Source organism: Leptonychotes weddellii, chromosome 5, assembly GCF_054177405.1.
Source record: "Leptonychotes weddellii isolate Sample4059 chromosome 5, ASM5417740v2, whole genome shotgun sequence".
In the NCBI taxonomy this organism is placed as follows: domain Eukaryota; kingdom Metazoa; phylum Chordata; class Mammalia; order Carnivora; family Phocidae; genus Leptonychotes; species Leptonychotes weddellii.
The window spans coordinates 54882421-54906023 of record NC_138373.1 but is presented as its reverse complement, the minus strand read 5'-3'; the positions used below and the strand labels follow the sequence as shown (position 1 = coordinate 54906023).

The following is a 23603-nucleotide window of genomic DNA, read 5'->3' as shown; positions in this document are numbered from 1 at the left end:
CCAACAACACTCAGTTTGTTTCAAACAAACAAATTTTAAAAAATAAATAATAAATAAAAGCAGACTAGAGGAGGAAAAGGATAAGACTGGTAAGTTAGAAAGCATGTTGACAAAAAATATCCAAACTGAAGTACAGAAATTTAAAAGAATGGGAAAATTCAGAAAAGAATCTTAGAGTTATGTGGGATGCAATAAATGGTCTTAACTTTTTGTGTGATTCAAGTTCCAGAAGGACAGGAGTGAGGTCAGGGAAAAAGCAATAGTGAAGAGAGAATAATCAAATTTTCCAAAACTGATGAAAAGATTCAAAGAATTCTATGAACCCCAAGCACAATAAATACAAAGACAACCACACCAGGGTACAACATAAACTGCTGAAAATCAAATAAAAAGAGAAATTCACAAAAATAGCTGGGGTTGAGGAGGGGAATACACTGCTTTCAAAGGAGCAACAATATCACTTACAACTTATTTCTCAGAGAAAATGATGGAAGCCAAAGACAATGGAACAAAACTTTAAAAATGCTGAAATAAAATTTTTCTATATTAGAATTCTATACCCAGGGAAAAGAATATTTCCAAAATGAAAGGAGACCAAACTCATCAAAATTATAAATATGTGAAACTTTTTCGTATGTCAACTTTTTCTCAATAAAGCTTTCAACATTTCAAGGGAGAATAAATACATTTCTCAGCCAACAAAAAAAAGATCCATCACTAGAAGAATCATCAACTAAAACAAAAAGGAATTCTTCAAGCAGAAAAAAATAACCCCATAGGGAAACAGGATTTCAGGAAGAAATGAGGAACAGAAAGGGCAAAAATGTAGGTAAATATAAATAAATATTGACATATAAATTAATAATGACTTGTGGGGGTTAAAATGTGTAAAATTAAATACATAGGGATAGTAACACAAAATATGGAAGGGTGTTTAATGGGGTTAAAGTGTTCTGAGGTTAGCATCCCTGGAGAAGTGGCAAAAAGTAATAATTTTTATACGACTGTGACAAGTTTAGGATGCATGTTGTTATTTCCAAGGTAACCACTAAAAAACGAGCTGCATAATGCATTACAAGCTAATAAGGAAAAGAAATGGAGTAACCGTTTCCTTTCTATTATGTCCCAAATAATTTAAATACTTTCAATAGCAAATTATTCAAGACTCTCAATTTGTGAAACAGTTGAGTTCCTATTAGTGTTGCTATAACCAAATGCCTACTACCATGTAATCTAATTTTTTTGGTATTTGATTTAGATTTTTAAAAAATATTCCAGGTTTTTAAAGATTTTATTTATTTATTTGAGATAGAGAGAGAGATTGAGCACAGGAGCAGGGCAGAGGGGGGAGGGAAAAACAGACTCCCCACTGAGCAGGGAGACCAATGTGGGGCTCAATCCCAGGACCCTGGGATCATGTCCTGAGCTGAAGGCAGACGCTTAACCAACTGAGCCACCCCCAGGTGCCCCACAGAGTTGTTTTTATAAAAGAGCAACTTCATAGGCTCAGACAAAAAGCACACATAAAATTTTACTCAATATTTTATTTGAACATGTTAAAGCTTAACTTTGTAGCCACTTTTACTCATTATCACTGAAATCTAACAAACTCCCATTGGAACTTATTTGCCGGTAGAAGGGATGAAACCAGAATGTTCAAGACATTCTAAAATTTTGAAAAAGAATCATGCATCCCACTGATCACCATGTGTGTCTCCCAAATGCTGCTCTTCCATAATCCCAGTCCTTGGTACTTCTTTCAATGCTGGGATTGTTGATTACTTTGATCCCATATTTCCTTCCTCTTTTCTCTTGATCCCTCACCTATGTATGTCCACAAACGACTTAATACCATGGAAAGTTCAGGGTAGTTTTGCAGGAATTTTTGGTTTGTAGTCCATTAGTTTCTTAATGTCCCCAAAGAGCCATGCCCTCTGGTCCCAGGCAAAGCCTAAAGAAGTCAATTGGACGGAAATGGCTGCCCCTCTGTCATTCTGTGAAATCCCACCATCCAAGCTGGAGTTGGGGTTGGGTTGATTCCAGGTAAATCAATTACAGAAGTTGGGACTTGCTTGGTGCCAGCAGCAAACTTTGCTTAGTTTGATAGTAAATAAAACAAGTCATTCACATAAATTGAAAACTGAGGGGGTAAATGAAGCAGTGGCGATAGAAAGGGATCCTCGGAGACAGTCAGTGTTTCCTTGGTTTGAACTTCAGGGCCACACTGTTGATGCAAAACCTCTGACCACTAGGCCCAGGTCCATCAGGAAACACATGGCCAAGATGGGCTTCACACTGCAAAGGAGAGATGCCTCTGTCATTTCTCCACTGAGACAAAGTTCTCTAGACAAACTAGACTGGTGAACCCCACATGGCCACCCCACTCCGGTGTTTATATGGGGAAAAAGTCCATCACAGCAGAATGCATGTAGGAAATGAAAGAATGCCGGGGCGCCTGGGTGGCTCAGTCGGTTGAGTGCCCGACTCTTGGTTTTGGCTCAGGTCATGACCTCATGGGTCGCAAGATCGAGCCCAAGTTGGGCTCCGTGCTCAGTGGGGAGTCTGCTTGGGATTCTTTCCCTCTTCCCCTCCCCCCACTCCCACAGTCATGCGAGTGTGCACTCTCTGTCTCTCTCAAATAAATAAATACGTCTTTAAAAAAAAGAAGTCAAAGAATGCAAGGCACAGTAGCGGTAAATAGCTATCAGTGAGAATGTGAGCAAGTTATTTAACTTAGGGCTTGATTTATTCATCTATAAAATGGGAACTAACAATTATACCTACGTAATAAAGCTTTTGTGATGATTAATTGATACAGTGCATGTAAAGCATTAATACAATTCCTAGGTAAGTACTCGATAATGTTGCAGCCAGTGTATTATTATGGTTTTTTGATGATGATAAGACTATGCTATGTTTATCTGCTTGCCTCTGGTGTTTTAAAAAGCTAAAAAAGTAAGCATCCAAGGATATAAAAATGAGCCTGTTGTCTGGATTTAAGGCACCATCTCCTCCCAGACCCGCGGAAGGAATAATGTGCCAACATTCCCTGCAGCGTCCCTCTGACTTCTGGTGACATGCTGCAGAGTGGGAAGGAGGTGGAGAGGTGCCGAGCACCCTGGGCCTTCCTGCTGTCTGTCCCCGTTCCAAACAATGTGCAGGGCCAACTCCTTCTTTCAGACCCTCACTCTGGCCCATCTCTGGAAGGCTAGAACCAGAAAAGGCTACTTCAAAGTGGCTCAGGAAGGTTCTTTCTCTTCCTTACGGTGCCCAGAATCATGGGAGAGAGGGATCAGAAGCAGCAAGCACAGAAACCCAGGGTGTTGTAGTGACAGAAGTACTCCCAGGTTTTAACACCACATAGGCTCTCTGTGGCACCTGGGCTGGGGCAGCATCGGGGAAAACCAAACAGACAAAACAACACAAAAAACCCCACCTGCTTGCAGACAACCTCGGTGCGAGTTAATCCTAATGAGGTGTCCACACGTCTCAGGATGCCCGCGTCCCTTTCATCAGAGCCAGACGCCCCGTGCACCTCCGAGAAGGCAGGCCACCCGGTGCCGGAGCAGTACTTTTTCTCGGAACTGTGGAAGACATTCACCAGCCTGCAGCTGCTAAGACGTTATTAACATACAAAGAGCATTTTATGCCCCAACTCATTTTTCTACCCAGCAGGGTCTGACCCCCTCCTCTCTCCTCTGCCAGATCGCCAGGCCAGTTACAGGAGCAATCCGTTCCATGGGAACCTCGTCCACTGCACTTTCACTATTAAACACATCTCATCATCGTCAAAGGACCTCTTGTTCCTTTGATGCTGAAGGCCTCTCTCTCCGTGTCTGACAGGGACTGAAAAACACTAGGGGCTTTGTGACCTGTGATGCGTATTAGGAAACCCAGATCAAACCCAAGGGCTCTAAATGTAGGCAAGGGGGAAACGGAAATGAGACACTCGTGGTCACAGGAGGGCATGAGGGTCTGGGCCCAGCAGCCGGATGAAATGCCCACTGTCAGCAGCGGGCCCTTTGGGTTACCTGCCTGCCTGTGTGGATTCCAAAGCTGCCTCTGCCATTTCTTAGCTGGGCGACACTGGGCAGGCTCCATACCCCCTCCAGGCCTCATCTGTCGCTGCCAGTGCAGGGACCCTTCTGGGCAAGTCCCACAGGAGCTAATGACGCCGAGGTGGGAGAGGGCCAGAAGGGCCGACCAAAGAGTGGGAGGGCAACAAGCGAATCCACTCGCCACAGAACCACTCTCCACGTGCTCTGAAGGTGAGCTCCCTCAAATGGCACCAGGAAAATAGAGTGAAAGTTTTTTAATGGCAGGGAGACAGCTCTCTCTCTCTCTAAGGAAGAGGGAGAGAAATGCACTGTAAACTGCAAAAAACAAAAAACAAAACAAAACAAAACAAAAAACCCAAAAAGCTGAGCAAAGAGAAGGAAAAGTGGCAAATAATCAAATCCCGAGACTATGAACACAGAAGGAAGCTCAGTTTAGTGCACAAACCCCAGAAGAAAGTCTAGTGTAATGCAGTCATTCTCAAATGTTTTCATCTCAAGACTGCTTTATACTAAAAAATTACTGAGGATCTCTTTTCTTTACATGAATTATGTGTATCACTGCTTAACAAATTAGAAATTATAACAGAATTTAAAAATATTTCTACGTTATTTTTTAAAATAATAAATTCATTACCTGGTAGCATAAATAACCTATTCTTCTGACAGATAATTATATTTTCCAAAATGAAACAAACATTTAGTGAGAAGAGTGGCAATGTTTTACAATTCTGCAAATCTCTTTAATGTCTAGCTTAAAAAAGGAAAGACCATTGACTCTTCATATGTGCTTCTACATTCAATCTGCTGCAATCTTATTTTGACTGAAGTATAGGAAGAGGATGTGGCCTCGTGGGCAGGCAGTTAGAAAAGAGAGGGCCTTGTAGATCCCCTAAAAAGGTCCCAGGAACTCCCGGGGTCCTCAGACCAGGATTTTAGAACTTTGAGGAATAAGGGCCTTGACTTCCAAAAGGTTTGGGCATGAATCCGGGCTCTGATACATCTGTGTGACCTTGGCCAGTTATTTACTCTTTTAAAGCCTCAGTGCCCTAATGGGTAGAACTGTAATGGCCTTATTACCTCACAAAGCTGCTGAGAGGGTTACCTGACATACTTTCTAGGTATAGTGTATTTAGCATGGTGTCAGATATATGGTACGTAAGTCAGTAGCTACAATGTTTTTTAAACATCATTACTATTAATAACAGATATCCATGAAATTTGAGCAGCTGTAGGTCCAATTTTTTTTGCAACCCTTTTTGAAAGGGTTCAAAACTATTCATCCGAGCTACCCTGGCCCAGGGAAAAACATTTTAAGTGTCTTTTTATCACAGCCTTTCCACCCTTAAAGTTAAATGTAACTAGTGATCATTAAAGGCATTTTGATGGAGAATTATGAATATAATAAATTTTTTAATGAATGAATCTAAGGCTAATAAAAAGTCATTTAAAATGTTTATGGGAAACAATAAATCTTTATTGATGCAATATACAGAATCTGGAGATTTTACCAGGGAATATGAGAGGCCCATCATACATAATTTAAGAGTGGAAATCTAACTTTAAGGCCAGTTTGAAGTTCCAATATACATAGTTAAATGATTAGCAAGGCTCTCCCTTGGAAAACTAAAACCATACTGGATCATCTCTTTTCATATACACTTAGAGGTGGGTTTTTTTTAGTGTTTTTTGTTGTTGTTGTTGTTGTTATGTGTTTGTGTGTTACGTGTTTGCATGTTTGTTATATGGTTATTTGCGTTGATGTTTCTTCATTTCTGGAAATTCCAGAGCCCCCAAAACCAATAGCAGAGGCACCTGGTGAGAATTGCCAACTCTATAACATCTTAGAAGAATTTCCATTCGTTTGGAGGAATGGGAACACACAAAAGGTTTTTCACCAATGTCACTTAGTTCCTTATAACATGCAGGACATCTGGATGTTATGTAAAAAGGCAAGTAATATCAGGCTCTCAGATTCCCTCTATTCTGAGGAGATGTAGGAGCATGAGGTATGTGGCCCCACAGTCGATTTTAATAAACACTTCCAGAATTGGTATGGCGGGGGGAGAGGGGAAAGGAGAAGAAAGGGGAACCACAGGAAGCGGGGGCAAAGTCACATGATTCCAAGGTTAATAAAGCAACAGACTGGAGTCCCCAGGGGAGCGATAACATCCTAAGAGTCTTCCTGACCTGGAAACCCTGGATCAGAGGCCTCTGGTTTGGAGAGGTGTGTCTCCCGGAACATGCACCATGGTGGCCGTGTGTGAAAGCAGTGTTGCAGGCAGCAGGAGCCCAGCGGCCCAGAGGCAGCGGTCCCACATCTACCTGACTCTTTCTGGGTTGACCAACGTTTTGCCTCATTTTGACTCTACCTATACAAGCATTTGAAGGAACGTTGACTTTTTCTCCACCCCTGCTCGCTATTATTAAGGCTGGAGACTGGGACGGGTGGGGGGAGAGAGGGGAATGAGAAGTAAAACAAGAATATCTTCCTAAGACTATCCTCTTGAATGGGAAGCATGCTCAGGAATATAATCTCCACTTACAGATTCTCATTAACTAGCACACATTCACAAGAATTCCTCATTATCAAAGATTTATTCATATAGATAGCCTGAAGAAGGATCTATCTCTAAGAAGAATTGTTGCTCACGTGTACTGAGTGCTCAGCACATGCCAGGCACGGCCCGGGTGCTTTCGCATGCGTTACCTCGTACCTCAGTTGATCCTCTCACAGGTTTCTGAAGTCATGCGACTTCACAGGTGAGGAAATTAAGGCATGGACTGGTTAAGAGACTTGCCCAAGGTCACACAGCAATGGAGCCCCGATGTATACCCAAGCACCCTAGCCACTCTCCTATACCATCTCTCCTATAAACAAATACAGCTTTAAGAAGAGTATATTCTGGAACATAAGAGATTCTTACAAATATATTCTTATTTCTCCCAGTCTCAGTTACAGTAGCAACAGCAGTAGCAGGAAAATGGAACAGAAACTTACTCCAAAGTCCCTAAGAAAAGAAAATAGAAACTTTCCAACCAAAACTAAATGATTAAAAAAGAAACAAGTCAGGCTGGTGAACTGGCGGCTCAGTACCCTGGCCTTTGGTAAACGGGCTTTGGAGAATCGGCTGGTTCTCCTATTAGTCTTGGCTGCTTCACTATCTCCGCGACCCGCAGTTGGTCACTCAACTTCCTTAATTTGGACTAGCACTGTGCTAATACAGTAGCCACTGGTCACATGTGGGCTTTTAGGTTTAAATTAGTTAAAATTGAATAAAATTAAAGATTCATCTTCAAGCAGCATTTTGAGTCCTCAAGAGCCACATGTGGCTACCATATTGGATAGAGCAGATACAGAACATTTCCATGATCACAGAATTCTCTACTGGACAGAGCTTTGCGCTCTGGTCTCAGGTCCCTCCCTGCTCCAGCATTCTGAGACTCCATGACTGACTGCTGTGGTGAGGGATGGTGGGCACTAGGTGGGAAAAGGTCTCAACTTTGCTAGTGCAGAAACCGGAACACCAATAAAGTCAAAAAATGAAGAATGCAAATTAGAAGAATGCTCTTACAAGAGTGACTTCTCATCTTTTGTTTTCACAGTCCAAAGATAGAAAAGAACATCTATCTGGTTACCACAGTGTAACAAGGCGGTACACCATGGTACACCTTTTTTGACTAAAAGCAGGCTGGCCACCTCAAGGTCCTAGTTCTCCTCCTTAACAGAACCAAACGTCAAGGAATAACTAATGTCTCAGAAATATGTGTCCCACATTTTACTTTGTTAAGATTAACCTGCTTCTCTTAGTTTTCACCAGGCCATCCCGGGCCGACCGCTACCTTAGATGTCTCCTTACCAGCCACTGACATAGTGAATGAATCTGAGCAAAGACCTGCCCTTCCGTAAGCATGAAGGGAAATCAATCCTAATTGTTCCTCATCCTTGCAGGCAGGGACTGGCTTTCCAAATTCAGCCCACATTAGCAGCCAGCAGCCCAAGAAAGCCCAGTCTGCTCAAAGCCCAGAGGATGTAATGAAGCGCTGCCTAATGGAAGATTCACAGAGCTGGCTTGATTTATATTTTATTCTAAACCAATTTAGAGTTGATGCAGAAGAAAGGAAAACATCTTTGAAGTTCTGAAAACAGGACTTCAAAGATGTTTTCCTTTCTTCTTCATCGAATCTACTTTTTTTAGACTGTTTCCGGCATGTCTAAACAAAAAAGCCTTTGTTGAGAGATTTCAGATCCTGATTGACTTAAAAGAGGCTTTGAAATCAAGGGACAATTAAATTTACTTTTAGCTATATAGAAGGGGGCATGGTATTCACTACTGTCAAGCACTGTGGGGAATCTATCCTCATAAAATTCTACATTTCCCAAATTAAATTATAAACCCATTTTCCCTTGGAGAGAGATAGTTTTAATCATATGGCCAAGCAAATACTATTATGGTTTAGATTTCTTTAAATACTTTCCCAGGAAAATATTCTAATAGCATTACCTTAAGGTGCCTACGAAGTTTTATTTGTTTGCTATTTCTCAGGGATACGGGAAGAAAGAATATAGGCTAAGAAGTCTCGTTAACTGCCCTAAACGCTGGAAATAATCAAGACGGGCAAGTATTTTATAGAAATAGCTCTCCTGATAGCAGCCATGCCAAATGAGGAGGGCAATTAAAAACAACACGGGCATGTATTTATCCCAGGCTTCGAATGAGACAGAGCTATAAGAAATCTGGAGGTCCATTCTCCTTCAGTACCTCTCTCGATCCTTACCTGAAGAGTGGGCTGTCACAGCACACACAGTGATACATTCCTGATTCCTTGTTATTCAGATAGACCCCACTGAAAGGCTGAAAGTAAATTAGACATATCAGGTACAGGCTTCTCATAACACCAGCAGGAGATGATACAGCAGATTTAAATCCAAGATTCAGTCCCCAAATAAAGGAATTTTTGTACTAATTGGACAAAGTGTAAATATCACTGGAGAGGAAATCATAACCTGCCCAATGAAGCAGCCTTGTAGGCTTATCACAACCCGGCCTAAGTGCCAAATATTCAAATTATGACATTAATAATGCTTTGTATTTATACAGCACCTTTCATCCAAGAACATCAAAGTCCATGAAAAAGTGAGCGAACAGTCCTCTGGATTGTGTAAGATTTCAGTCTTCATCTCAAAAGAGCTAATACAATAGGAATCCAGTCCACTGTCTAAAACACTGTGAAATCTCCAATTAAAGATAGAATATAAATACATAAAAAGCACAGCTCTGTGGGCTCGTGGCTGTGCCTTTAACATGCCTCACGTCGGGGTGTTTAGGACACAGCATACTTAATAAATGTTTAAATAATGAGTTAGATTATCCCAGTACCGAAGTTACTACTTAGATGAAATTACTTCATTAACTGTGGCTTAAAGAGTCTGTAGGCTTTCAAAGGTCTCCCAAGAAGAACACAGGAGACTTGAGGCAATGAGTCTGCCAAGTCAGTACCTTGCAAAATGCTATTTTGAAAACTGGATTTCATTGTTAAAAAAGAAACAAAGATCTTCTTGCCCAATTCCTTTTGTTAAAGTAAATTAAAAGGAAAAAAAAAACAAACCAATAAACCAACCACGGAAGATCCATAACCAGAGCCTGGTGGCAAGCACTATCCCATTTCACGGGATGAAAGAGAAGTCAGTGCACAGAATGGGTCACCAAGTCACAGAACTGACTTAGGAAATAAGCTGGACTCTTCTGCCCTTTCTAGATTCCCCAACTCAACAAATTCACAGGTCAAACATTCAAATTCCCTGTAGTAGTATTAACAGCACATTTTCAGCAAGCCACATAACGGACAATTTCAAAATAACCCACTGAGCCTACCATCTGGGCACACTTAGACGTTTTCCCTCTTTAAAGACTCTAAACTTAGCTGCAGAAATCTGAACAGTAGTAAGCTGATCTTTTTATGGCCTGTCCCCCACCCCGCATGCCGGCTCCCAACCTTGGCACGGATCGGCATCTGCCATGAAGTTTCACACCCCTCCCACCTGGGCTGACGAGACACACGTGCCAAAAGGCTACCTGTCCTGAAGCTGATCTGGAAAGCCTACTCATAGGATCCAGACAGTCTGATCAAAATCAAAATATAATTATGTCATTGCAGGGGACAGGTGAAGTAACAAGTAACAAGCAACAGGTATCCCAGTAAAAAAATAAATAAATAAAAAGGAATCCTTAGCTGAGGCATTTTTATGAAGTGACATCTATCCACTGCCTCCTAGACTGATTTCCTGATGTCTCCCTCCTCCTCCCTCAATTCTGTAGAAGTCCTATCATTTATTTAGAGCCAAACTCAACTTCTTTCTCAATTGTTCATTCTCATATTTACTTGAAAACCTAGTATGTACCCAGTGCTGGTCTGGGTGCTAAGGTTACAGAGATAGGGGGAAAAACCAGGAACTGAACTGGCCAGCACCCTAATCTTGGACTTCCCAGCCTCCAGAACTGTGAGAAATAAATGTCTGTTGTTTAAGCCCCTTAGTCTGTGGTATCCTGCTACAGTGGCCCGAAGGCAGTCTGTCTGGACCAATGGGACTTCTCCCTCCTTTGGTCTGGTCAATACAACATACCTGTTGGAAACAGATGGCACACTCAAAGGGGTGATTTGCAGATAATTTCATACAGAACGATTTACAAAGGTGGGGACAGGGCCAGTGGAAACTAGTAAGGGAGGGTGAAGCACTCGGAGGGCCAGTGGCTCTGAGAACACCCCACCCCTACTAGGCCCGTGGGACAAAGGAAGAGGCAGTTACCAGAGCCTGTAGGTGAGGGCAGCCTGCGGGAGCTACAGCCTGCACTAGAGGACCCTGGATCCTATTTCTCTGTTGTGTCCTCTGACCTTGCTAGCATCATCCACTGGCCAAACCTGAGCAGTAGTCAGAAGGGAAGGGAGCATGTTATTCTTCCCAGAGCAGAGTGAAGCATGTGGAGAGCAGATCTGTAGGGGACAGAGAGGAAGGCCTGCAGGAAACCGGCCTTCTACTGATACTTGACTTTTAGCTGTTGCGCAACCAGGCTATAAACTCCTTTGTTGTGTCTAGTAGAGTGCACATGTTTTTATTGCTGCCCGATCAAAACATGTACAACTGAATTCTTAAGTTGGAGTCACCAAACAGAAAGCTGAGATGTGTTACTTCCCTTTCGTTAGCCAGGCTTACAGTTGGTTCTGCAATATTCTAAAAAGTTACATGTGGAAATGGGTCAGCTGAAAGGGATTTATAACATTACTTGAAATAATGGATGATGCTCATTTTGTAAAATGGCCAAATGCACAGAGTATACTGCACCATCTGTTTGCGAATCCCACAGATTTATTCTCCTCAACATCTGTCAGCTCATCTCCAGGCTCTGTACATATACCAAACCCCGCCCGGCTGTGTCCCTGAGAAAGGGCTGGCTTACATATTCTGGGATACACCCAACTGCACACAGAGCATCACACGTGGCTCCCCCAACCATTTGCAATAAATGACTGTGTCTCTTTCCCCATGAAGGATTATTAAAATCCCACCCACAGGAGGTTTTAAAAAATACCAGTACTTTACAAGACTCTATTGGGATCTGCTGGCCTAACGACTTCAGCATCAGAGAAGCTGAGGGTTCACCATGATGATAAGGCCACGTGCACATGGACAGTTGTCTGGACTTTGCAGGGACTGCTGAAGAAAAGATATAAATACTCCACAACTTTGCAAAACCACCGTGGTCCACTCCGTGGGGTCTGCTTCACAAATGAAAATGTCTAATAAGCACGTTCAACAGCTCTATTCCAAGGGTTATATTTGGGTCTAAGATAGACGACTTGTGAAGAAACGCTGTGTTGGGAAAACAGAACTATGAGGAACCACTGAGGACAATTCCCTCCGGAAATGAACGAAAGCTGAGCTTGTTGAATGCCATTTAAATAATGTTTGCGCCTCTCAGCCTGCACTCATTCAGTATTCACAAAAATTTACTCTCTGAGTGCAGACTCTAGCTGGGCACGATGTTAGGTGCCAGGACTGTCCCAACAATGGCAAATGCTCTAAAGGGAGAGTGCTGGGAAAAGCAAGCCCGGCTTGGGGCCGAGCACATGGGATTGGAGCTGAGGGAAGAGGTATGTCTGAATGAACAGGGCAAGGTGAGGGGAGAGAAGAAGGACGCAGCAGGCAAGGGCCTTAGGGAGAAGGGAGCCCAGGGTGTTTGAGAGCTGAAAGAAGGGCAGTGTGGTCGAAGTGTGGAGATAAAGAGGAAAAATAGCCAGACTGAGGATAGGGGCAGAAGGCAGAGGGCAGAGCCTGTAGGGCCTAATAAGCCGTTTGTAAAATAAACTTTTTTCTTTACCTTGGAAGTAGTGGGAAACCACTGAGGGATTGCTAGCAGTGGAGGGATGTGGTTGGATTTGTGTTTTTTAGATCTCTTCTGCCTTTTTTTTTTTAAAATATTTTATTTATTTGACACAGACAGAGAGAGAGAGAAAGAGAGAGCGCGCACAAGGCACAAGCAGAGGGAGCGGGAGAAGGAGAAGCAGGTTCCCTGTTAAGCAGGGAGCCTGATGCACCAGGATCCTGGGATCATGGCCTGAGCCAAAGGCAAACGCTTAACCGCTTAACCGACTGAGCCACCCAGGCACCCCTCTTTGGCAGCCTTGTAGAGAATGGCAGCCAGAACAGCCTGAGGCTGCCACATGCCATCCACCCAGCAAGAGGCGGGGGGAAACCTGGGGCAGCGTGGAGGCAAGATCGGGCAGAGAAGCAGAGCAACTGGAAGGTTACCGAGGGGGCAGAAGAGGCGGGTGAGGCGAGGGAGGGGAGACATCCGGGGCCTCCTACCAGTGGATGGGCAGCGATGCCTGAGAGGGAGAAGCACAGAGGAGGACCAGACTGGCAGAGCAGATGCAGATGAGTGGGCTTCTGTAGCTACATCTGTCCCAGCCCGCCCTCCTGCCACCCCCGACCCATCCAATCACAAAACTGTCATGGGCGCAGCTTACCGCTTCGGTTCCTTTTTCTCTCGTAACATAGAACTGCTCTGGAGTCAGCTTCTTTTGCCATTCACTCTTGGTGAGAGACGGCCCATGCTTTGGGAGAGACCCTGTGTGGTTCAAGAGGAATTTTAAAAAATTAAAACAAAAAGGCACAATGACGTTTTTTCTTCAGCTTTTCTCCTGAAGTGCATGACCCCCCAGCAGAACAAGGCCGTCCCCTCCCTCTCCTACATCTTCCTTCACAGGGACCAGAAAGCCCCAGTACAAAATGCTTCAATTGACTCATCAGTTTAACAAGAAAGGAACAGCAAGCAGCCAGCCAGTGTTCCAGTCCCACTGGGGTACAGAAGCTCAAGAGGCAGCTCAAATATGAAATAATGCAGAATAAATTCTCCTCAGGTACCCGGGGGTAGAATTGATCCTTCTTCTACGACTACATTCAGAGGAGTATTTCCCGTCAGGATACATCTGGAAGTAGCTGAGTGATTGGAGAGGAAAGAACCTTGAGCTAGTGGGTTATTAAACTCTTCTCCTTCGCTGGTTTATAAAAATCTCTCTGATTTTGTTTGTCAACGGAGGTCTTTATTAAAAAATCTTCTTGTGTGGAAAAAAGAAGAGACTAGCCGATGCCCTTAAAAGGAAACGGAGACCTACCAGAATCTATTCTTATGCTTCAATCTCACTACTTTTACTCCAGTGAGTGTAAACAAAGCAAGTAGGACAATACTCCTTTTAGCCAAAGGGGAGTAGGAAGCCTGACGTACATAATCAATGTTTCAATCATCCAACACGAAGAATTGGAAAGGATTTTATAATCTGTCCACCTCGACTTACAAATGAGAACACAGAGGCCTGGAGGCTTAGTAACCTGATCACAGCAACATAGATGAAAGGTCAGACACCTGTGGTATCACCACCAAATATGAAACATGTCTGAAAATCGTATTTGATATTCACTTTTGGTTACCAAAAGGTCCTAAATTATCTTTCAGGTAAGAAAAGACTACTGTCTTCATTGCTAGCTCATAATACTATACAATATGGTATGTTCAGTATTGTATATTGTTGATTGCTTATAGTTGTTTACATTTTATTAAAAGGTTTTTAATCTGTTAAATATATTAAAAGTTGTCCTTTCTTAAATACTTTTTACAAGGCTATGGGGATTTCTTGTTTACTCTGGAAATGCACCTCTGAAATTGCCTATGAAAATATAGCTCAGGTACACACTATTTTTCTGGAACTCATTTCTTGGGGAGCAAAGCAGAATGTATTTATGTGACAATTATTGCTGCTCAGTGGCTTTCAGAGTTACCAGGCAGAATGCCAAGTAATAAATGGACAAGGAATGATAAACCTTTTATTTTTATTTTTTAAAAAGATTTGATTTATTTATTTGACAGAGAGAGAGCCAGAGAGCACAAGGCGGGGGTGGGGAGGGGGAATGGCAGAGGGAGAAGGAGAAGCAGGCAGCAGGGCTCCCCTCCGAGCAGGAAGTCCGATGCGGGGCTCGATCCAAGGACCCTGGGATCACGACCTGAGCCGAAGGCAGATGCCCAACTGACTGAGCCACCCAGGCGCCCAGAATGATAAACCTTTTAAAAAATCTTTATAATCACTAAAATTATAAGTGACTCAAGCAAGAATCATCAGGGAATTCTAAAACCCTGGGTGGGAAACTGCTGAAGAATGGAAGAGTCACACATTTTCAAAATATTATTAATTACAAAGGAAGAAAATGTATCTTTACAATGGAAAAATGTACAAGTGACCACCTTAACCAAGTAAGCCAAGTAAGCATGACCAACAGTGGGGCAAGCCGACATCGCGTGCCTCTGGGTGTGACGCACTGAAGACGCAGCACCCTCCCTCCCCCCACTGCACTGCATCCATTCTCAGAGTCCACTGAGGACTTCTCGGTAAAACCTAGAACACCTCATCCTTCTCTCTCACTTCTCCGTAGTATTGACACTTGACATTCTTCTGTGGTAGCTTTTATTTCCCTTGGCCTCCATGGCGCCCAATACTCGTCTCTCCTGTTATTCCCTTTCAGCGTCCTTCCTCAGCCCCACTTCTTCTAGCCATCCCTGGAATACTGGTGGTTTTCGGATGAATCTATCGTCCTAGGCTCGCTTCTATTACCACACCACACCTGCCCCTTGGGTGATTTTATCCAATGAGTAGCTTACAGTACTATCCACATGATGAGACTCCCAAATCTATTTTACCCTCCATCCTAGATCTCTGCTGAGTTCTAGATCCATATATAACCACACCTGGAGACCTCCACGAGGATGTCCCGTTTCAAACACCACACACAGAAGGACTTCGTGTATCTCCCCTGCCCCAACCCAAATCTGCCCCTCCTCTCATGTGTTCTCATTGACCCCATGCTTCAAATCAGAATGCCAGGCCATCATGCATGACTCTTCCCTTTTCCTTGCACCAAGCCCTGTTGCTTCTACTTCCTAAATAACTCTAGGATCTGCTCATTCTCACTTCTCTGCCACTACCTTGGGTCAGGCCACCATTAACTCCAGTATAGATGATCACAAAAGTCTCCTAATTTTTATGCTCTCCCCTGTTTGTACCACTTCTTTTTTCTCACTGCCCAAACTGTTCAATGTTGTCACACTGAAATGAGAAAATATGCCATGTGAATACCTAGGAGAAGAGCATGTTGGCAAGAGAAAAAATTAGTTGGGTGTGCCTGGCATGTTTGATGAATAGCAGGAAGGCCAGGGGGAATGGGTGGAGTGAGCAGGAAAGTTATTAGAAGTGAGAGCAGTGGGGTGCCTGGGTGGCTCAGATGGTTAAGCGTCTGCCTGGGATCGAGCCCCACATCCGGCTCCTGGCTCAGCGGAGAGGCTGCTTCTCCCTCTCCCTCTGCCTCTCTCCCTGCTCAAGCTCTCTCTCTCTCTCTGTATCTCTGTGTCTCAAATGAATAAATAAAATTAAAAAAAAATAAGAAAACATTAAATGCTTTCTTAAAAAAAAAAAAAAAAAGAAGTGAGAGCAGAAAGCTAATGCGGGTGGGGGCAGACCAACGAGGGTCTTGAAAGCTACCCTAAGGATGGTGGCTTTTATTCTGAGCGTGGAAGTCATTGGAAGGTAAGCAGGGGCATGACATGACCTAGCATATTTAAAAGGATTCCTGGCTGATACACTAAAAGAAATTGAAGGAGGCCAAAGGTTGCAGCAGGGCACCCAGGACAGAGGGCACTTTAACAACCTGGCTGAGAGATGGAAGAGTTCTGCATCAGGGTGGTGGCAGTAGTCAAGCTTAGAGGGGTCACACACCAGACGTATTCTGATGGCAGAGCTAGAGGATTTGCTGACAGAGCGGATGTGAAGTACATGAAAGAACATGGTCAAGGGGCACTACTCCAAGTTCCTTGGTCTGAGCAGTAGAAGATGGGGAAGCCTACAGGAGGAACAGGTTTGGAGGTTTGTTAATAAAAATTCAGTATTTTCAAAATTCAATGTTCAGTTCAATATTCAAATGGAGATGTCAAGTAGGCAGTTGGATACATGGATTTAGAAACTGGGGAGAAGTCCAAGGTGGAGATGTAAATTTGGGACTCCTCGGTGTTACGATGTTATTTAAAGCCATCAGCCTGGAAGATTCCCAAGTCAGTGACTGTCAAGAGAATAGAGAGGTCCAAGGGCTGGACTTGGAGGGATTCCAAGATACACAGGGTGAGGAGATGGAAACAAGCAGACAGAGAGGCAGGAAGAATACTGCAAGAATGTGGTGTCCTAGACAGAGATGACTAATAATTATCCATTGGGTTTAGCAATATGGTGGTCAGCGGTGCCCTGAAAAAGCAGTTTAGGTGGAGGAGTGGGTGTGCGTGTGTGTGTGAATCTGACTGGAATAGATTTGATACAGAATAGGAAGAAGGAAAGGGAGACAGTGCAAACAGGTAAGTCCTTTCAGGAGTTCCGGAGGTAGCTGGAAGGGGAAGTGAGATGAAGAGCATTTTTTAGGATGAGAAAGATCACAGTATTCTAGTATGCTGCTGGGAATGATCCAGTGAAGAGGATAAATTGATCATTTAGGAGAAAAAGGCAAGAGCTGTGGAGCTGTTCTTAAGCTTGACCTTGGGTAGATGAAATATGGGAGGCCAGTTAAATTGTGAAAATTTTATTGACTGTATAAGCTTTAGATAACTATCAAGGTAACAACAGAAATTTCACAAAGCAATGCCAGCTTAACCACCAGCTGAGTGGTGGGAACACTGAAATCTTTTCAGGCTGACTTAGCAGGGAAAGGTGTTTTTGCTGTTTTAACAGCTAGTGGGAGGGGCACCTGGGTGGCTCAGTCGGTCAGACTCTTGACCTCAGCTCAGGTCTCGACCAGGTCGTGAGTTCAAGCCCTGCATTGGGCTCCACGGCGAGGAGGATTGGAACTGGTTTTAACGGATGTGAACTATGTGTTGAATCATAAGGGAAGTGGAAGGCATTCCATTTTAGGCACTTTAAAAGACCGAGAGATGTGTACATTTTGTAAGCCTTCAACAAAGGGCAAGATCCAAAATTTGGCCAGAGCCAATGTGTCAGCATGACCTAAGCTGGGATCGGTCACACAGAGGCCACCTCATACAGTGAAAAAAAGGAAGGCAAGAGCATGAGCAGGATTTGCTAGTAGGATTTGATTCCTCCTCCCAGAATCTAAACTGGTTTTGAGGGGAATGTGTGTAACCTGAACCCTGGCTATCACTGACATCTATTAAGGAAAGGGGTAACAGCGCACCATGATAAAACACTTTCTTTACCCTGCAAGTACCTGTCCTGCCATGTCACTCCACCTACATTCTTGGCTTTGGCAAACATCTTGCCTTATTTCTATGGATTTCTAAGAGGAAAACTGACTCTTGGTCCGAAGATTGGGAATTATAATCTGGAAAGCTGCTATTATCTTCCCTTCTCCTTTTGGGGAGGAAGTGGAATGGATTAGAGGGGGAAAAAAAAAAACTGGATTGTCTCCTGGAAGCATTGTCCTTAGTGTCCTTCCACATGCAATACGATACAAGAGTTGACACGAGAAAGTGGGAATTCAAGAAGAGCTAAAATTCAGTGGGACTCCCACACTTCAGCTTTGAACCTAAAGTCTGAGTCCCGGATGAGATCCCAGCTCCCTCTCCAATTGTTCTGTATTTTACTACACATATTAGAGTGACTACTTGTTTTCAGATACTCCCCTCCTCCCTCTTTTTTTTTTTTTTAGCTTAAAATTTAAAACTAATACTTAAATTGTTAGATGGAAGAATTACTCCTTCATCTAAATCAGAAAGTACATTTTTCATGGCTCCGCTAATCCTTATCAGTATGTCCCTTTTATACTGTGTGTATGAAAGGTTTCATAGGTGGGTAACCATGTTCAGACTAGTTGCTCTTTGAGCACCAACTGAGCAAAATTTAACTATAAATCTGCCAGCCTGGAAGACTCTGTCAAGAGAAGACAAACTCTGCCTCGATAGCAAAATGACCAGTGGTCAGCTAGGTGCTCTCAGGTCAGCATATATGTGGTCTGCACCACTTACAGAGGTTTCTGTAACCACGGTGTTATGGGCTGAACTGTGTCCTCCCAAAATTCATATGTTGAAGTCCCAAACCTCAGCACCTCAGAATGCAAGTGCATTTGGTGATATGGCCTTTAAAGAGATAAGTAAGGTCAAACGAGGTCATATGGGTAGGCCCTAATCTATTTGGCTGTATCTTGGAGATGGGACTTTTAAAGAGGTGATTATGTTAAAATGGGGCCGTAAGAATGGGCCCAATCTGACCAGTATCCTTATATGAAGAAGAAGAGACTCTAGGGATGTGTGAGCAGATAAACGGCCATCTGCAAAACAGAGAGGCCCCAGGAGAAACCAACCCTGCTGATACTTTGATCTTGAACTTCCAGCCTCCAGAATGATGAGAAAATAAATTTCTGTGTTTCAACCTTCCAGCCTGTGGTGTTTTGTTGTGGCTGTTCCAGCCAACTAATACACTATGCTTTAGGAAACAACTAAATTCTGAATGAAAATTGCATCATGAGTAAATTCTGCACGGTTTTACCAAACAGCAGTTTGGTACCCGAACATACGACACACAACAAGTGAGAATTTAGGAATGAGTAAGGTTACTTGGCCAGCAGTGGCCAGGAGAGGATTCTGCGTTGGTCCTCCCATCCTTTTGTGCATGACTGAGGTGTTTCCTGTCCTGAACCCACATCATCTGCACCTTGAGTTGGTCCTTTTGGGGCCACATGTCTTCCAGATTCCCTCTGCATTCTCTTGCTATCTTCACTATCAAAAGACTTGGGTGCTCTGCTATTGTACTAGATAGCTACACAGCTTTCCTTTGAACTAGGCTTTGAAAAACTCAGTCCTTTGGCTTCCTTTCTTTCTTTGTGCTGTGATTTGCACAGGCTGTCTTTCTTCTTGGTCACGTGTTTCCTGAGGTGGGCTTACATCTTCTCATCTTTAAAGAACACCCTCTCTTGGTCATATGGTCACCTACCGGTTATCTCCTTCTGGTTTTGCTAACCTTTCCGGCCACAGCTGCTATACTGCCAAGTGTCACACACAAACAAGTCTTGTTTCAATAGATACTTGTTGAGACTAACCATCTATTATGAACTGGCACAGAACGAATCCCCAGCCCACTCTAATTTGCAGATTAGTCTTCTTTCCCACCCCAGTGACTGGACTGGTTGAAGCAATGCTCAGGATGGTTTCCTAGTTGAGTATTTCTAGAGTGTTTTCCTGAAACAACAGTTTTCTCCAGGATACTCCTTACTTTCCTCTTTCAGTCTCGACTGAGAGACTGAGCATTGACTTTGCTCTTGTTAATCTTGACGACAAAATCATAGGGGTGGTACCTCTCGCATATCAGAAACCTTAGTGCTGTGGAACTGTCCTCCATCACTATCAACATCTTCTCGCTTCTCTTTCAACCTTCCCTAAGTCTATAACATAGGTTAAATGTAGCTGCACTTTTGTCCTTTCCATTTATTTATGTAATTTTATAATTAACATTTATTGTGTGCTTACTAAGTGCCAATCATTGTGATGAAGCATTTTAATTTTTTTTCATTTATTCTGTACAACCCTATTATTATCATTATCCTTATTCTATGTAAGAAAAAAACAGGTTTAAGCTTACCAAGTTTAGGACGTGCCCAAGTTTAGAACGTGCCCAAAGACATAGAGCCAGTAAGTGGCAATGTCCACACCAAAGCCCTTAGCCACCAACTACTACCAATCTATACTTTTTAATGGGTGCCTAATAGTTTGCTGAATTGAACTTTTCTGGTTTACTTAAGCATTCCTTAACTGATGGACATTTGGGTTATAGCCAGTTTCTGGTTCTTAAGAGCAGGGCTGTTAAAAACATCTCTGTACACATAGTTTCGTTCTTTTTAATCAGTTCCTTAGAATAAGGAAGGGAGACACCCCCGGGGAGGGGGTGTCTGATAAGTTACACAGCTCCTGTTATGTACTGGAGTTTGGCCAAATTTTAAATGCTGCTGAAGAACTTCTGATCCTAAGGCAATTCATTAGGCTATTTCTGACACCACCAGTACAACCATAAAAGATAAGTTTCCATTGAAACCACTATCCTATAAAGGGGAATGAGGAGAGCTCCAGCCCACAAGTATGATGTTTCCATCACCTGTGGTTCTCAGAAAACCAATGCTTGGCACACAGTAGGTATGCAACAAATATCATCAGATTGGCTGACTACTACACCAAGAGGTGCTGAAGGCCATGACTGGAAGTCATGTTGGATCAGCCACTACTCCACACTGCCTGTGCTTTTATTTATTTAAAACATTTTGAAAACTTCAGGGGATAAAAAGAAGTCCAAGCGACTGGATACATTTTCAGAGGAGATAGGTATCTTCACATTTCTTCAATGGATACATAACACAATCGGATTCAGAGATGGGACAGCGGGGCAGTTGCCCATGAAGCCAACGCACAGGGAGCACTAAATTACCCTGAAATATATCTGAAATACAGGGCCATTGGCACAGGTCTCCCCAGGTGACTCCATACTAAAAGGTGAAAGGCAAATGTGCCACAGTCCAACAGAGGAGCCAAAGGCATTTCGAAGAAACACACACACACACACACACACACACACACACTTCCCTGGTCTGTCTCATAGCCAATGACGAACAATGATTATCAGTCTAAAGGGGAACTAGTTATTAGCCCACACGTCTCCCTGGGTCCGGGACACACACATAGAAACAGCAGGGCAAGAATTAAATCCACAGGAATCCGAAGTCTGAACTGCTTGCTTCTCACCTAGGAAAAGAAGCACGCAGAATTTAAGAGGGGGACAGTGTAACAGACCACAGGCCATTACAGGAGGGAGCGCGCGGTGTCTGGTCGCTGACCCAACCACCGCGACTGTTCACCTGGAGTCCGGGGATAGGGGCTCCCGAGCCCGACATTTTACGGGGGGGGAGGAAATCAGTAACAATCGCCCACACCTCTCTAAATGTACAACCCACCGTCCAGGACCGCAAGGAGTGGCGGACACGGGCGCACCCAAATAGTTTCTCGAGAAGGAAGCGCCAGGTGCAGAACCAGCGCTCGGGCCCTCTAGTCCAGGCAGGTGAAGTAAAACCGAAAGCCAGGAGGCGGCGGCAGGGCCTGCGCGGCCCGCGTCCTACCTGCGTCGTCGGGACTGGCCCCCGCACCGCCTCTGCCCGCTGGGCCCCCCACGGCCCGCAAGGGCGCCCCTCGAAAGGGCAAACCCCTGAACGCACGGAGCAGGCGTGCCATGACGCCGCACGCGTGGGCCCCTCAGAGCCGACGCACACCGTCCCCGCGCGCCCCGCCTCCCTCCCCGCGCGCCCCGCCTCCCTCCGTCGAGCCGGGCTCCTACCCTTGCCTCTCCTCCTCCTGCTTCTCTCCTCCCACTGCTTCTGGCACCCCTGCCTCCACCCTCGCAAGTCCTGCCACCACCCAACTCCCGCCCGCCTCCAAGTACCTCTTCCCAGCTCTCTTCCGCGCCTACACCTACCGGCCTTCCCTTGACCCTCCCTAAGCCCCCTCTCCCTTGCCCACCTGATTGCTCCGGCGTGCCCACCGCCTCCCCATGCTTCTCCCCCCGGCCCTTCCCTCCACCACCCTTCCCCACTCCATTTCCCAGCCCCCAGCCCAAACACTGATCTGTTTTACTTTGTTTGCAGAATTGTATGTATCGTGGAACTACAGATTATTTTGCATTTTCTTGAGTTGCATATAAATGGAATCCTTGTTCATGCTGAGTAGTATCCCATTTATGGATATACCACAATATATTTATCTAGTCATCTATCGATAGACATGTATATTATTTCCAATTTTTCCTTATTAGAAATAAAGCTGCTAGAAACATTCCTGTACAAATCTTTTTTTTAAAGATTTTTATTTATTTATTTATTTGAGAGAGAGAATGAGATAGAGCATGAGAGGGGGGAGGGGCAGAGGGAGAAGCAGACTCCCCGCTGAGCAGGGAGCCCGATGCGGGACTCGATCCCAGGACTCCAGGATCATGACCTGAGCCGAAGGCAGTCGCTTAACCAACTGAGCCACCCAGGCGCCCTCCTGTACAAATCTTTATATGCATATGTGCTTCCTTTTCTCTTGGGCAAATAATATTATCAAAGATGTTACAGCACTGCAATGTTAAGTGATCAAACTCATTTTGGATGATTCCAGTGATGTACTTTTTCCAGTGTTTTGCATGCCATGTCATAAGGTTGTATGTAGAGAATTCATATTAAAATAATGTGATTACTTTAAGCATGCTGTGTGCTTGGGATCCAAGTGGCAGAGATCACTCACCTAGGCCATGCATTTTGTTTAGAGCTGGAAGGTGCAGGCAAGATCATCTGACCACCTACCTTAAATGGTCCATGGTGAAAATGGGGCCAATATAGCTAGTGGTTTATCAATATCACACAACCAATCAGTATGTAGGAATCAGGATCAGAAGTGTGGATTCCCAAAGCCAGGATAGCACTATTTTTTATAGAGATAAATAGAAGTGTCACCAAGCAGAAGACAAGAAGAGAAGTCAGAAGGATGTTCTTGAGATTTTCTTGATAGAGATACACATACACACACACACACACACACACAGAGCCCTCTCTCAGTGCCAAAAATTCCTAATTCTTACACTTTTCACTTGAAAGGTACTATACAATATATCATCTGGAAGGTACATTTAGCACCAAGCATCTCCCATCCTCCAATCTGTACCTGCGGAACTTGGATGCTCTGTTTAGTGTGTGCTTTACTCTAAATGCAGCGTTTTGTATCCTTTTCTGAGATTGCTCCTGCCATTCCCCCTTCCTCTCTTTTGAATTTTGATAGAGGAGGCTTCCAATAAAGTTATGCCTCTTTTTTAGCTTTTGATGCACAATATCAATTCAGAAATGGTGGCAAAACCAATAAACCATACAACAGCATTTGAAGCTTTTTTTTTTTTTTATTCTTCCCTAGCCCAATACTGTAAGCTTCAGCCTTGTTCATT

General features: G+C 43.9%; 1 protein-coding gene across 4 annotated transcripts; it reads right to left on the bottom strand.

The window, feature by feature from the left end:
• Positions 1-1529: 1529 nt before the first annotated feature.
• MSRB2 (methionine sulfoxide reductase B2) lies at positions 1530-21941 on the bottom strand. Of its 4 annotated transcripts, none has more exons than XM_031021860.2 (5): positions 21754-21941; positions 13083-13183; positions 8835-8911; positions 3437-3614; positions 1530-2295 (listed from the first exon to the last, which is right to left on the bottom strand). In XM_031021860.2, the coding sequence occupies exons 1-5, from the start codon at positions 21863-21865 to the stop codon at positions 2191-2193; spliced, it is 573 nt and encodes a 190-aa protein (XP_030877720.2). In that variant the 5' UTR covers positions 21866-21941; the 3' UTR covers positions 1530-2190. The 4 variants fall into 4 exon arrangements, with proteins under 4 accessions (XP_030877720.2, XP_030877721.2, XP_081676870.1 ...); XM_031021861.2 differs by having other exon boundaries at positions 3437-3611; XM_081820744.1 differs by having other exon boundaries at positions 3437-3605.
• Positions 21942-23603: the final 1662 nt, after the last annotated feature.

Coding starts and splice junctions, on each gene's coding strand:
- MSRB2 (XM_031021860.2), bottom strand. CDS start 21,865: ATGGCACGCCTGCTCCGTGCGTTCAGGGGTTTGCCCTTTCGAGGGGCG. Junction 3,615..8,834: donor TGTGACAGCCCACTCTTCAG/GTAAGGATCGAG, acceptor ATAACGTCTTAG/CAGCTGCAGGCTGGTGAATG. Junction 2,296..3,436: donor CCGAGGTTGTCTGCAAGCAG/GTGGGGTTTTTT, acceptor TCTCCTTTGCAG/TGTGAAGCCCATCTTGGCCA.